General features: G+C 42.2%; 1 protein-coding gene across 1 annotated transcript in view; it reads right to left on the bottom strand.

The window, feature by feature from the left end:
* Positions 1–2,497: 2,497 nt before the first annotated feature.
* Positions 2,498–12,583, bottom strand: part of ACVR2B (activin A receptor type 2B) — a 37,205-nt gene continuing 27,119 nt past the window's right edge. The window contains exon 11 of the mRNA XM_012756405.2: positions 2,498–12,553. Coding sequence (XP_012611859.1) covers positions 12,359–12,553 — 195 coding nt within the window. The 3' untranslated portion in view covers positions 2,498–12,358. The remainder of the gene's footprint in view (positions 12,554–12,583) is intronic.

The raw sequence follows: 12,583 nt of genomic DNA, 5'->3' as shown, positions 1-12,583 counted from the left end.
AAGCCACTTTCCACCTTGCGGTATTACCTCACCTTCCTAGGCTTCTGTTTCCTCCTTTAAATGGGTATACCACTAATACTTAGACCACAGGATTCTTATGAGGATTAAAGGAGATGACACATGTAAAACATTCAAGGAAGTATCTGGGCATGTTATTAAGTGCTCTATAAATGTTAATGTTATTGCAGTGACTTGGAAATTCACAAAAAAATAAATAAATAAATGTTAATGTTAGCAATTTTGTGTTTAAGAGACTGGGTCTTGCTATGTTAGTTACCCTGGCTGGTCTCCAACTCCTAGGCTCAAGGAGTCCTGCCTCAGCCTCTGAGTATCTGGGGCTATAGGAGTGTGCCAAGGCCTCCAGCTATCTTGATAGAATATAAAATCCAGACCACTGAATGCCTCCTGACAAAGGAAGGATAGATTACCACTCACAAATAAATGAGTTATTTTGCAGCACAATCTCCAGCATTCCATGTGGACTTAGTTCTTTGTAGATCCTTCAAGTTTCCCATTTCTTGGATACATGGTAGAAATACCTTTCAACTGACCCCCATGAGAATTCATTCAGCAGGAGGCCATTTATAACAACCAACTGAAGAAGTGGAGACATTGTTTGACAGCATCAAATAAAATACCTCTTGAAATCATATTGTATAATCCCCTGCATCTCTGACCCTGATTGATTGAGAACAACCAGTATTTTCTGGGGGTTTTAGATCTGGTACTTGATCCAGGTGGCAGAGCTGTGACATATGAAACTCTGGCACTGTCTACAGCCTTGTTTCCTGCTAAGTAGACAATGCAGCCGATGCATCTGGTCTCGCAAGGGTAACAATGAAAGAAATGCTGAGACACAGTGGAGAAAGCCTGCAATGCTGTGACCCCAGCTTCCAAGCATTCTGAAGCCCATGTACGTCTGCCTTACTCAAGGCTTGCCTGGCCATTTCCTCTAGGATCCTTCCAGTGAAGCCCTCTGTTTGTCCAATGGTTTCTGTCACTTGCAACTAAGAGGTTTGGCAAATGCAACCAGACAAAACTGGTATCTGTAGCCTTGAAAGCTATTTCAGAGTAGTTTCTACCAGAATGTACTAAATACATACAGTCACTTAAGTATTTCTCAAGGCCCTCCTAAATGCTGAACATTGTGCTAAATACTAGACAGATTAATGGTAGATAACTTTTCCTTACCCAGATCCTCTACTTGCAAACAACTATAAACCCCACACTTAGCCCCAAGAGATCAAGAATTAAAAGGGCTGCCTGGCTTGGGGCAGGGAAACTCCCTCTGAGCCAGTTTGCTCACCTGTAAAATGAAAGGATTGGACCAGTGGTTTTTAAACTGTAATCAGGGGAACTCTAGTTTTCCACAGGTGTGCTTGAGACTTCAGGGAAGTGACAGGAGGGAAAGTTGAATGGCCCCTGAGCCCTTTTCTACTTGCTAACTCACACAAACCTGCTTCTATAAGCCAGCTTCTGTGTCAGATTTATTTGGTGAAAGAAGTTTCACCAGATGACCCCTAAGGTCCAAACTGTCGGATTTTTTAGCTCCAAGATCCTCTATCAAAAATCTCAGCCTTTTGTCTTTCTTTCCTTCTCTGTGTTCTTCATTAGAGGTACTAATAAAAGGTGAGCTTTATAAATCTGAAAGAGCAAAAACAGCCAAATATTGGATAACTGGTCCCTAAATAAAGGGTCTTTTCATCAAAAAATTTCTCCAGGAATTTCAAGCAAGTTGCTTAATCCTCATAATAAACGGTAAATTAAAAGGCATCAACCCCACCAGAAGGATTCAAAGCTGTTTCTCGACTTAGGTTAATACTAGTCATAGGCCAAAATACAAAAAAAAAATATGTTACAATAAAAGCAGTAAGATGATTTCTGGGGCTTTCCTGTTTTCTTTGTTAGGTATTAAAGACCATCACTATTTTATTATTGAGGAACCCTGCTTTATTAGTGAGACTGAGGCAGGGACTCCAAAGCCTGAGACCTGGTTTGCTGATTCTGATCAGGAGGAGGTCCCCATAACTGTATTTTTGAGTAGCTTGGCAAATGACCCTAATACTTAGTGAAGATTAGGAACGGTGGAGTTTGTATTCTGCAGTAGTTCTGAATGCAGCTTATTTTCAAGGCTTCTCTGCTCCACTTTGAAAAACATTGCTCAGGTTGACTGCAAAGAACAGGACTGGTATGTGTGGGGGTGTCTTGGGAATTTGGAAGACATACCCCTGCCCTGTAGAAACTTACCCCAAATCCCAGAACAGTCCACTCAGGAGCAACCCATAGAGTCTCCAACTAGGCTCTGGACTTCGGAATAGCAGACATGGAGAGAGACCTGTGCTTAGCTCCAGCCTCACAGGACCATAGTAGGCTAGACACTCACCCATTAATAACTGTATGTATATCAAGCAGGAACTGACTTGAGTCAGCTATACGCTGGGGAATGTCCTTTTATTTATTTCTAATTCCCATGGAAAGAAACTTCAATCCCCTGCCCAATTGATTAAGAGAGACAACAAAATTTTTATTATTATTTTATTTTCATATACAAAAAGATAAAACTTGAAATAGTTCTAGATTTTTCCTCCTATTCTGTTGGGGTGTGGCTGCTTCTTCACACAGGGGGAAAAACTACATTCACATCGGTTTATTTGAGGACCCAGTGCAGAGTTCAAGCAGCAAAACCCCAATTTAGCAATCTAATTTCAAACCTGACACTCATTTCTAAAATTACCACAGTAAAAAGGAACAAAGATCCACTGCAAATGAATGAACTATGATACAATGTTCTTTCCAAAATGTTTTCATTTTGCAACTGTAATTACACAGATGTCTGCTTTAGGCCATTTTAGATGTATGTGTGTGTGTGTGTGCGCATGTGTGTATTATATATATATACACACACACACACATATATATATAAATCAGCACACTTTTCAAATCCAGACAGGGTAACAGCAACAAGCTTAACTCTGTATATATATATTTTTTAAAACATGATACTTTAGTATAACTTTTGTTAATTCAGTAGTACAAGCTATTTCTGTTCTACAAAATTTTTATTTTATAGCTACAAGGGTGAAAAGTGACCTACTACATTTACATCTCACATATCCTGGTATACAAACAGTACTTATTGAATTTGAGCCAAAAACTAGAAGTCTTTAGTTTTAGCACTTGAAAGAGCTTCCTCGCTTCTACAGCCTTAAATCATATACTAGTCACATTTCCAGAGTTTTCAATTACTCATAGTTTTAAACTGTGAGAAACAGGTGAATCCAAACTTTTAATTACAATTTGTATATACAAGTTAGATAACACAGCTCAATAAGTCTTAGCTATCCCATCCTAAGCCCAAAACACACATTCTCCATTAAGTTAGACAAGTCTTAGGGTTTTCCTTCTTTTCCTTACAAATAATGTACAAATTAGAAGTAGCTGGTAAAACTGATACATAAGATGGCAAATGAAAGGTGACATTTTCTGTTGGTTCCCAAACTGTTCCTGCAAATTTTGTACTCTGCTGTGTTCTTTAACTGTATGTCTGTTACATGCAGAAAGCTCTTTTCACAAGAATTGACATCAAACTCGATGTTAAGTTAAATTTACAGTACTGTATAAAGTTTTTCAGATTCAAGGACAAATGTGGAAAAATATTAACAGGTGAAAAATTTGGCCTTTGATGCTGTCATTAAGATCACGTCAAATTCACAAGCAGATTCTTTTGTACAGTTGAAAAATGGCATTGTGTGGATTTGTGGCATGGAACTGAAATCTAAAAATATGTTTCTAATCTGTGGTAACTCTCTCCCCTCAATTTTCAAGTACCACTCAACTTTCTTTGCATTTTTACAGAATTCTAGAAAAAAAAAAAAATGAGAAACAAAAGCCGCTGGCATTTTAACAATTCCTTCCCTCACTGGCAATCTTAACATTTTCAGATGAGGTCTTCTGAACAATCTCTAATGATCACTTGCTCCCAGGCGGCCTTGCACAATGACATGGATATTTTTCCAAATTAAAACTCAGATGTTGCCTAATCTTTCCTACTCTCATCTTTTTTTATCATTGTTGGTAAAATCTGGATGATTGCATTTTTCCCTAATGGAGAAATTATTTGGCTAAACACACACTTGTCTTGTGGCAGTGCTCTGAGAAAACCCCACTCGGGCTAAAGCACTTGCAGGGACTGAAGTCAACAGTCCACTGAATGGGGCAGAAACCAGAGGGCTGAGTCGGGACCCCTGCTGGGAACACACTGAACTTGGTGTCCCATGGTCAGCAGGACAGCAGGAGGCCCCGGGCAGGCAGCCCATGCTCATGTGCCTGAGTTACCACTTTTAATCTTGGTCTGCCATCGATGCTCCAGAGACAAAAATTCAGATGTGGTGACTGCTGGTTAATTAAACTTTTTGAACTGGTAAAAAAGACTCTTTAAAAAATATATATATATTTATTTAAAATACATCAAAAATGACAAACAGCCATATCCCGCAAGGCCTAATTTCACAGCAACATATGCTACAGACATCTTCCCAGAATGCACTGTGGGGGGGGGGATTTTATCCTGCCATTTAAAGGAATGTTCTACATTTGAGCTTTAGTGACTGGAAATCAAGTTACAAAGAGTTCATCTTTGGAACTAATTTGCGTGCAAGACCAGCCAATTAAATCACTTTGCCTATTCAGACACATGAGAATACTGAAAATGGCAGAATTCAAAGAGGAACACAGGAAGCACCATTCAGATGACACTCTAGACCCATCCCGCCACAGTGCCATGAAGAGCTTGCCAGAAGCTCCGTTTTCAGTCCTTGGGAAGAGTTTTGCTTTAAAACAAGTAAGTGCCCACACTCGGCAGGGTTCCTGCGTGTGTTATGTTAAAAGTCTGCAGTATCAAGAGGACCCAGATGGTGACACTGTTCAACATGAGGTCTGAGGTAACTGGTTCTTAAAATACCTGGATCACAGAAGTGCATCCAGAAATTAGAGCTGGGAAAAAGGAAAAAGGTAAAGGGTTGGGAGCTAGAAAAAGACAAGTAGAAAAGAGCTTACAGCAGTTGCTTTTGCGGGTAGGAAGGTGACAAAAACAAAGGCACAACAGAATTACATTCCAAGACCCGTGGCTGGAGAGCTTAGAAATGTTCTTTTACAGGGAACAGAGAAACAAGTGATGGGATTGGTTCCTGGAGTGCTACTAGATCTGCTGGAACTAAATTTATTCCAAGTATAAAAGGAGTAAGGTGTAAAACTATACTCTGAACAAGATGAATAAAAAGCACAGCTGGTTTAAAATGACACAGTAGGGATTCTAGACAAAACTATCCCATCCAGTGCACCTCTGTCTCTGGAGGCAGCAGCCTGAAGCCAGCAGGCAGGTGTGGGGGACAGGCCTTTAGCTGGGCCTCAGAAATGGCCATTACGAATACCCGGAATAGCTTAATCATTCACTTCTCCTACATCCCCACCAAAAGTCCCACCCACATAACTCCCACTTTCTGCCCAAAAATAAAGAGGCTAAAATGAAGGCTGCTTTCTATATTATGGCAGTGACGCTGAACTCCGTAAGAAAAGCAGGAATACCTTTGGAGATATCTGAAAGATGCCCTGCTGTTACTGGAGTTCTGAGCTTCTTCAATGCACTCCTGGCTGACTGGACAGATTAAAGCGGTGAGCCAGCCCACCTACTCCCGTCTCCAAAACAGTCCTCACCAAAGAAGACAAAATGTGCCTGGCAGCTGTCCATTTCATTTGATCACTATGTCCACATGCCACCCTTTCCCCATTTCTAAACAGTTACTCAACTGGATAATTCTGTCCCCAAAACTGGATAATTTGGTCCTAGATAATTCGGTTTGGTAGATTATCCAAACCACCAAATCCCCAAAGTTTTGATAGCCTGAATCTTATTTGCACCCCATCCCACCCCTATCTGCAACCCTATACAATTTCTGTTGCCCCAAATAGCCTCACACAACTACATCCTATAGCAGGAGCTTACAAACTAATTTTTTACCTCAGAACCCTTTGTTCAACAGAAATTTCAGGAGGAAGAACAAAAAAATGTGAAACACATTGCAGGCGCCTCTCTCCTCTCCCGGCGCCCCTCCTTCCGACCCACAAAGAGCAAAGCTGAAACATCACTGTCCTATACAGCCACAGGTGCAGTTTTGGCCAAAGAAGACCCATAAGTTGACAGCAGTCTGCCAGTGTATCACAAGAATCCATATGAGTGCTAAGTAAAAGTTCCACGCCACTCATGCTCCAGTGTACATTTATCTTGAAAGGTAAAGCTCACTAGCTCTGATTACAGAATCATTCAAACTCACTAACTTTATAAAAATAATCTGTGGTATAAAACAATCTCTGCACCGTGTAGAAGAAATTTGTCAGGTGATATAACTAAATATATATGTAGAGCTATAGATTTTTTAAAGTAAAGTTTCAAGTGTCCTGTTATCTATTATACAACCTACCCTTTTATTTACAATGCTAACAACATTCCAATGCAAATATGATTAGGAGAGTAAAGGAATGGGCCCATAGCCAACAACCGCAGAAGTTCCAGGACTCAAGACAGAACTCACCCATTTGCCAAAAAAAATCCATCCTCACCTGCCTGAAAAACTAACTCTTGGGTGATATTTGTCCTAACTGTGAACTCAAAAATGTAAACTCTGCAAGTAAATGTTAACATTTTTCTCTAGATGTCCAAGATAGTCCATACGTTTATATAATCTATTCAGTATACACATACAGTCAGGTGTGTATTTCTTTAGTGTCCTGTGGTTTGTTTACAGTAGTTCTCAGAATTGCCTAGGCCCCAGACAATCCAAAAACACTGCAATCTGGGGCCCATCACCACAAACTGGCATTTAGAGAATATGCATTTTAATTCTTGAAGAAAAACCACTTCTATTTATCTCTATGAGCTGCCATAGGAGCAAATATAGTATCACTGGTTTTGGCACTACAGGGTTACATGAAGTACGACAAGCAAAAAGTCTCACTTCATTCATATCTGGAAGATACTGTCAGGAAAATGGTAAAAACTGGGTAAAAATTTAAATAATGGTAAATTCTTCAAATTAAAATTCTTATCCAAATCAAAGTTTACAATGGACCCCAAATGAACATAAAACAGGAACATTCAAAATATCCCACTAGATAATTTGGACTTTTATTTGTTGATGGGGGGCCTTTTGAACCCACTATTTTAAAAAAGTTCTTGAGTCAACTGATTTGCAAGGGAGTGTTTTTAACTTCAATTTCCTTTTCCTACAAAATTAAATCATTATATCAAAAAGCTTTTCCAAGCCTTCTAAAGGTTTGGGATACATTCATAGGTAGATTGCTGGTTACAGTTCAACTACCCGGAATCTCACAACTACAAGTATAACCCTGAATTCATTAAACATTTACAAATCTAGACTGAGAAGATATACAGTTCATCAACTGAATTACTGGGCCTGTTTATCTAAAACATTACTGTCAATTGAGACTTAAACCATCATTACTAGGTTGAACACATGAGCTGCTGAATATCTTATTAGTTTTAGCTTTTGCAAATAGCCAGTGACCAAAAAGAATTCATGTCACCCAAGTGACAAGGAGAAAAAAACCACCCTGCCCTCTTCCCTTTCTGGCTGCTTCCCCAGGATGGCAAGTAGAGGAACAGATTCACTGCGCTTCTTAAAAAGGTACAATCTGATGTCCCTGAAATCTGAACCAGACCTGGCCAATCTCTCCAAATGTGTGCCATCAAAAACCCAACAGGCTAAAATAACTGAGACTGAAGACCAAACTGGGTTAACTCCTGGAAACTGTTTTCCAATTTAGATACCTTTCTAGCAAGCCAAGTTGTTGAGAATAATGACTGGCTGTTCAACTTTCTAGTACCAATTCTAAAAACTTACATCGTTATGCTTACTATATTATTTTAAAAATCGGGAAATCCTTGTATTAGTAATAGGTACTGGGAACTTTATACTACATACTGAAAAAGGCAAAATTCTATTTGCAAGAGGGCCATCGAGTCCTGCCACCCTCATGGCTCAGAGTGCAGGGACCATGTGACAGGCCTGTGGAGCCACATACAGCAATGGAGGCTATTCCATACACAGCTGGGCTCACCACCACACACAGCACATGGAGGACATTCAATACACAACTGGGCTTGCCACCAAGGAAAAGCCCCACACATAGCCCAGGTACCCATGGAAGAGTAGAGGGACAGAGAGAACAAGAATGTGGCCATCTGGAGAGAAAGGCAACAGAGCAGGACTGCAGGATCAAATGCTTTGCTCTTTAAAGCATCAAGCCACGTCAAGAGAGTTGGCCTGACCCCTTGGGGCGATGAGAGAACTATCCTGGTGGCCTGGAGATGAGAAACCCTTCCCTTTGCTGAGAATATGTGAGAAAGAGGCTCCAGCCTCCTGAAGATGTTCAAGACTGGAAAAGTCCTTCTTGGTCTACACAAACACCCTCAAGTCCAGACAGGATGAATGCAGTCAAAATCAGCTGGTATATGCGGTTAAGCCCTCCCCAGGCAGGACTGACCCCTCTGGGTCCCTATCCAGAGCGGACGGGACAGGAAGGCCATGCTGGACAACAAAGACTGATGATGCTCACTATTTTCCCTCACAGCCAGTGTCACTTTCTCCCAAGAATGGCCCATCTGTAGCCCCTGCCCTTGAGTAATTCATGCAAACAAGGACTTCTGCTAGAGATCAATGGTCATACCAGGCCGGGATATGATATGCTAGACTCCATGTCCACGGCCTTCCCTGATGCCCTATCATTGAGAGCTCTCTGCAGGACACTGTAAGATAATGGCCTCTGGCGTCCCTTGCTTCCTCCTTCTCCTGTTCATTCCTGGATTGTTCTAACTAGGGATGACATCCCACAGTTATCATGGATGTTTTCAAATGTTCTCCCCCAAGGCCAATCCCTACAGCCAGGAATCTGCTTGAATGACAGCACACCAGAAAGGAAGCAGAAAGGATCCTTGGCTATTTCTCTCCCCTGACTTGACTCCAACCCACCCTGGATGGGACGGCCCCTCCCATGGGTAGGAAAAATGATGCCAGGCCAGTATTCGACAGTTTGGGGTCCCCCCCAAAAAGGTAGCAAATATCTGAGCTCTCCAGAAGAGGATGTCACATGAAGTCCCTGTGGAGAAGAGCACAGGCAGAGGCTCCATGAGCCAATACATGCAAACCAGGGCTCTAAGTGGCTCACTCCTCAAAGAGCACATGACAAGCAAACGGATACTTTATCTAGGGCAAAAGGCCCACCCAGGCTCCCAGAAACATGCCCTGAAAGTAAATCACCCACCACCTTCTAGCCATCAGCAACCAGTGTTCTACTGATGGGTGCATTTTACACCACAGCATGACGGGAAAGGCAGCCTGGAGCCCAAAGAACTCGCACACACCCCCAATCCCCCCACCCCAACTCTCCCTTCTCCCTGGCCACACCAAACAGGTACCATCTCCTGATACTTCATTCTGATGGCAAGACCCCAAAGGGATATTACAGCAGCTGGGTGCAGAGTTGGCCAAGAGGGAGGCCACCCAGAGAAAAGACATGCAGGCCTACCCTGTCTGTGTTGTGTCCTGACTGAAAGTCCCACACCAGAGCCACAGCTCAACCCTCCCTGGGCCTGGCCAAAACTTCTCACAAGAATCAAGCCAACACACAAAAGAAAAACCACCCAGAAAGGCTGGGGTTAAGTGTTCAGCACTAGATAGGACCAGTGATCTGATTATTCCTGCAGTAAATTTGCTACATTTGTTAGTGGTTTATTTCTTCTGAGGGTGAAAAGTAGAGATGCCTGCACTGCCTGAGGAGAAAGCTAAAGAAATTAGATATGGCACTTTTCAATAAATATTTTAAAGCTTCTTAAAAAAATGAATGGAAAAGGAAAGCAACTGCTGTAAGGCTTGTTTTGCTGTTAAAAATTTATTCCAAGGGAAGAAAAATACCACAGCACAAAATCAGATAAAGAAAGAAAAAAAGAAAGACAATATAGCTTACCAAAACAAAAATACCTATCCTTGTAACCACTTGGCCAGCCCACATTTTGACCCATGAAGCAAAAGCTGAGCTCTGAGAGGGAAGCAAACTTATCCTCCCACAGCATCCTGTGCCCAAACACCCAGAGAAAAGGACAGCCCCAAGAGTAGGCCCCAGACGCTGTCCACAGCATGACGAGAGGAAGCAGATGCCCGAGGCATGGGCAGTGCCCTCTTACATGACAGACTCCAAGACTGGCCAGGGGGAGATCCCTTCGCTCCCAAACTGTTCCAGCAGACTGCCCCGAGCCACCGTGCAGATTCACAAAGGCACCACGGATCGCTTCCAACATCGCTGCTCATTTGCTGAAGAAATTAAATCTCAAAGTAAAATTACCTCAAGTGGGTCTAAGGGCCACAGTTTTACCAAGTTAAAGTGGGGTTACTTGTCATTCTGAACACTGACCCATCAAATCATGGGAAATATCTGAAACTCCAAAAAACCCAAGAGGAGGCTGCCCTATTCGGTTCTCCCCACAAGTCAACCTCTCCCCATCACCCACCAACTTGCCTACCCTCAAGATTAAGAGATGTACTGTTTTAAAATAAAATTATCTAAAGAAACTAAAAGGAAATGCCTTCACAAACAAGAGTGATGAATGCCCAGACTCGGCCCAAATAGCCAACCTACAGTTGATGACAATTATTTACAAGGGGGTGTTATCAAACAAAAATGGTAGCACTCCCTAGAAGATGCAAACTTTTTTTCTTTTTCTCTATTTCTTTTAAACTTCCTTGTCATAAAAGCCAACTTACATTAAAATATAGTTACTACAAGACAACACAACTAACAAAATATATAATAAAACTTACACAAGTAGAAAATTCTGAGGTATTTCTGGTTTGAGGTGATCTGTGGTCGTGAAGTTTTAATTCTTTTACTTTTCAAAATTTAAACCTTGGAAGCCACATAGCAAAGCATGTGTATGTGTGGACATGTGTGTTTTGTTTGAAAAAAAAAATTAGCATGTTTTATAAGTTAAAAAAAATTCAAATGTTGAAACAGCAGCATTAGGAACATTCACTGACTAGAGCAAGGTTATGGCATAATAGAAAAACAGTTTTTGAGAATATGCACCACTTTAAGGGGTCTGGAGAAAGCTGTGTCCACGAGCCACAGAAAGGGGTTAGTAATGTCACCACAAGGGGCAGAGCCAGAGCTGCAGGACTCTCAAGGTTCCCAGCAAGGCAGGCCTTGGTGGGCCCTACCAGGAAGTCCTCTTGTCCCACCTGTGCAGGGCGCCCCCTGTGGGCATTTCCCTGAACTTCTCCAAGAGGAGACAAAGTATTTCAACTTTTCCTCCATTAAAGATATTTACAGCATTGTGTCTTATGAAGAATGCCTTCACTAAACTGTGATGATTTCTACCCTCACCTACTCTTAAAATTAGGGCAAAAAACACATTTCATACTATGCCCAAGCCCAAGTCCGCGGAAAGAAACGGGTCAGGCCAGAAGGTGGGTCAGGGCTGCCCCTGCTCTCAGACTTTCTCCAAACCCCGCTGTTGCCGTTAACGCTTGGCCTCCACAAGGTCCTTCCCCTCGATTCCTGGTTACCTGAGAAGTCACCTCCATAACAAAGGATGTTACTCCGGATGTGCCCGAGTCCAGTGTAGCTCTGTTCCAAACCCTACCCCCAGCACAGTCCTCTCTTTCCAACTCCAGTCCAAACCATCCTCATCTTCATCTCAGTTTTTTCTCAGTCAGGACAACACCCGTCAAATCCATGAAAGACGCATCTGCTGTTTCTTAAGCTCACTAAAACAAAATAAAATGGGGAGGGCGGGGATGAGGGCAGAGGGGAGAGGAAACTCCTCTTCTGAGGAGGGTATGTTCTTATGTAACAGTCTTCAAAGGTTCCTCTAGGTAGAGTTTGCAGCATTAGGTTTCCTAAGACAGGAGATGGGTTTCTTTGTGTCACAGACTCTGAGACGACAAACAAAGAGAAGCGGGAAAAATGAATCCCAAAGGACAGGAGGTGGCTGAGGCTCATCAGCATGGCGCTGGCTCTGCAATCACAGCTCAGCACCTCAACGCCTGCTGACGTGTCCACTGTTTGCGACACAGTAGAGCAATATGCTGGTAAAAACTGATCCAATCCAAAAAATAATATTAATAATAATAATTATAATAATTATAATAATAATAAAAAGTCAAGGTAAAATAGCAGCTGCATTTTATGTGTTTGTTGGTTTTATGGGATTTCCAAAACAAAACCCAACTTTTTTTTTTCCTTTTTTCTTCAGATCCACTGAGTCTGGAGAGACACTCATGTCCTGGGCTTAGATGCTTGACTCTTTAGGCGGCAGGTCCACATTGGTGACAGAGGTCACCAGGGAGACAAGACAGTCCGAGGTAGTGCCGTTGACCGACCTCCGGATCAGGGACACCCGCTCCTCCACACAGCCCGCCGACAGGCGGGCCTCAGCATCATGGTCCCAGCACTCCTCGATGGTCACACAGAGCTGGGCCAGGCCCTGAGCAGCGTTGGGGAGAGGGGAAAGACA

The sequence above is a fragment of the Microcebus murinus genome, chromosome 1, assembly GCF_040939455.1.
Source record: "Microcebus murinus isolate Inina chromosome 1, M.murinus_Inina_mat1.0, whole genome shotgun sequence".
Lineage (NCBI taxonomy): Eukaryota > Metazoa > Chordata > Mammalia > Primates > Cheirogaleidae > Microcebus > Microcebus murinus.
This window is presented reverse-complemented; position numbering and strand designations above follow the sequence as displayed.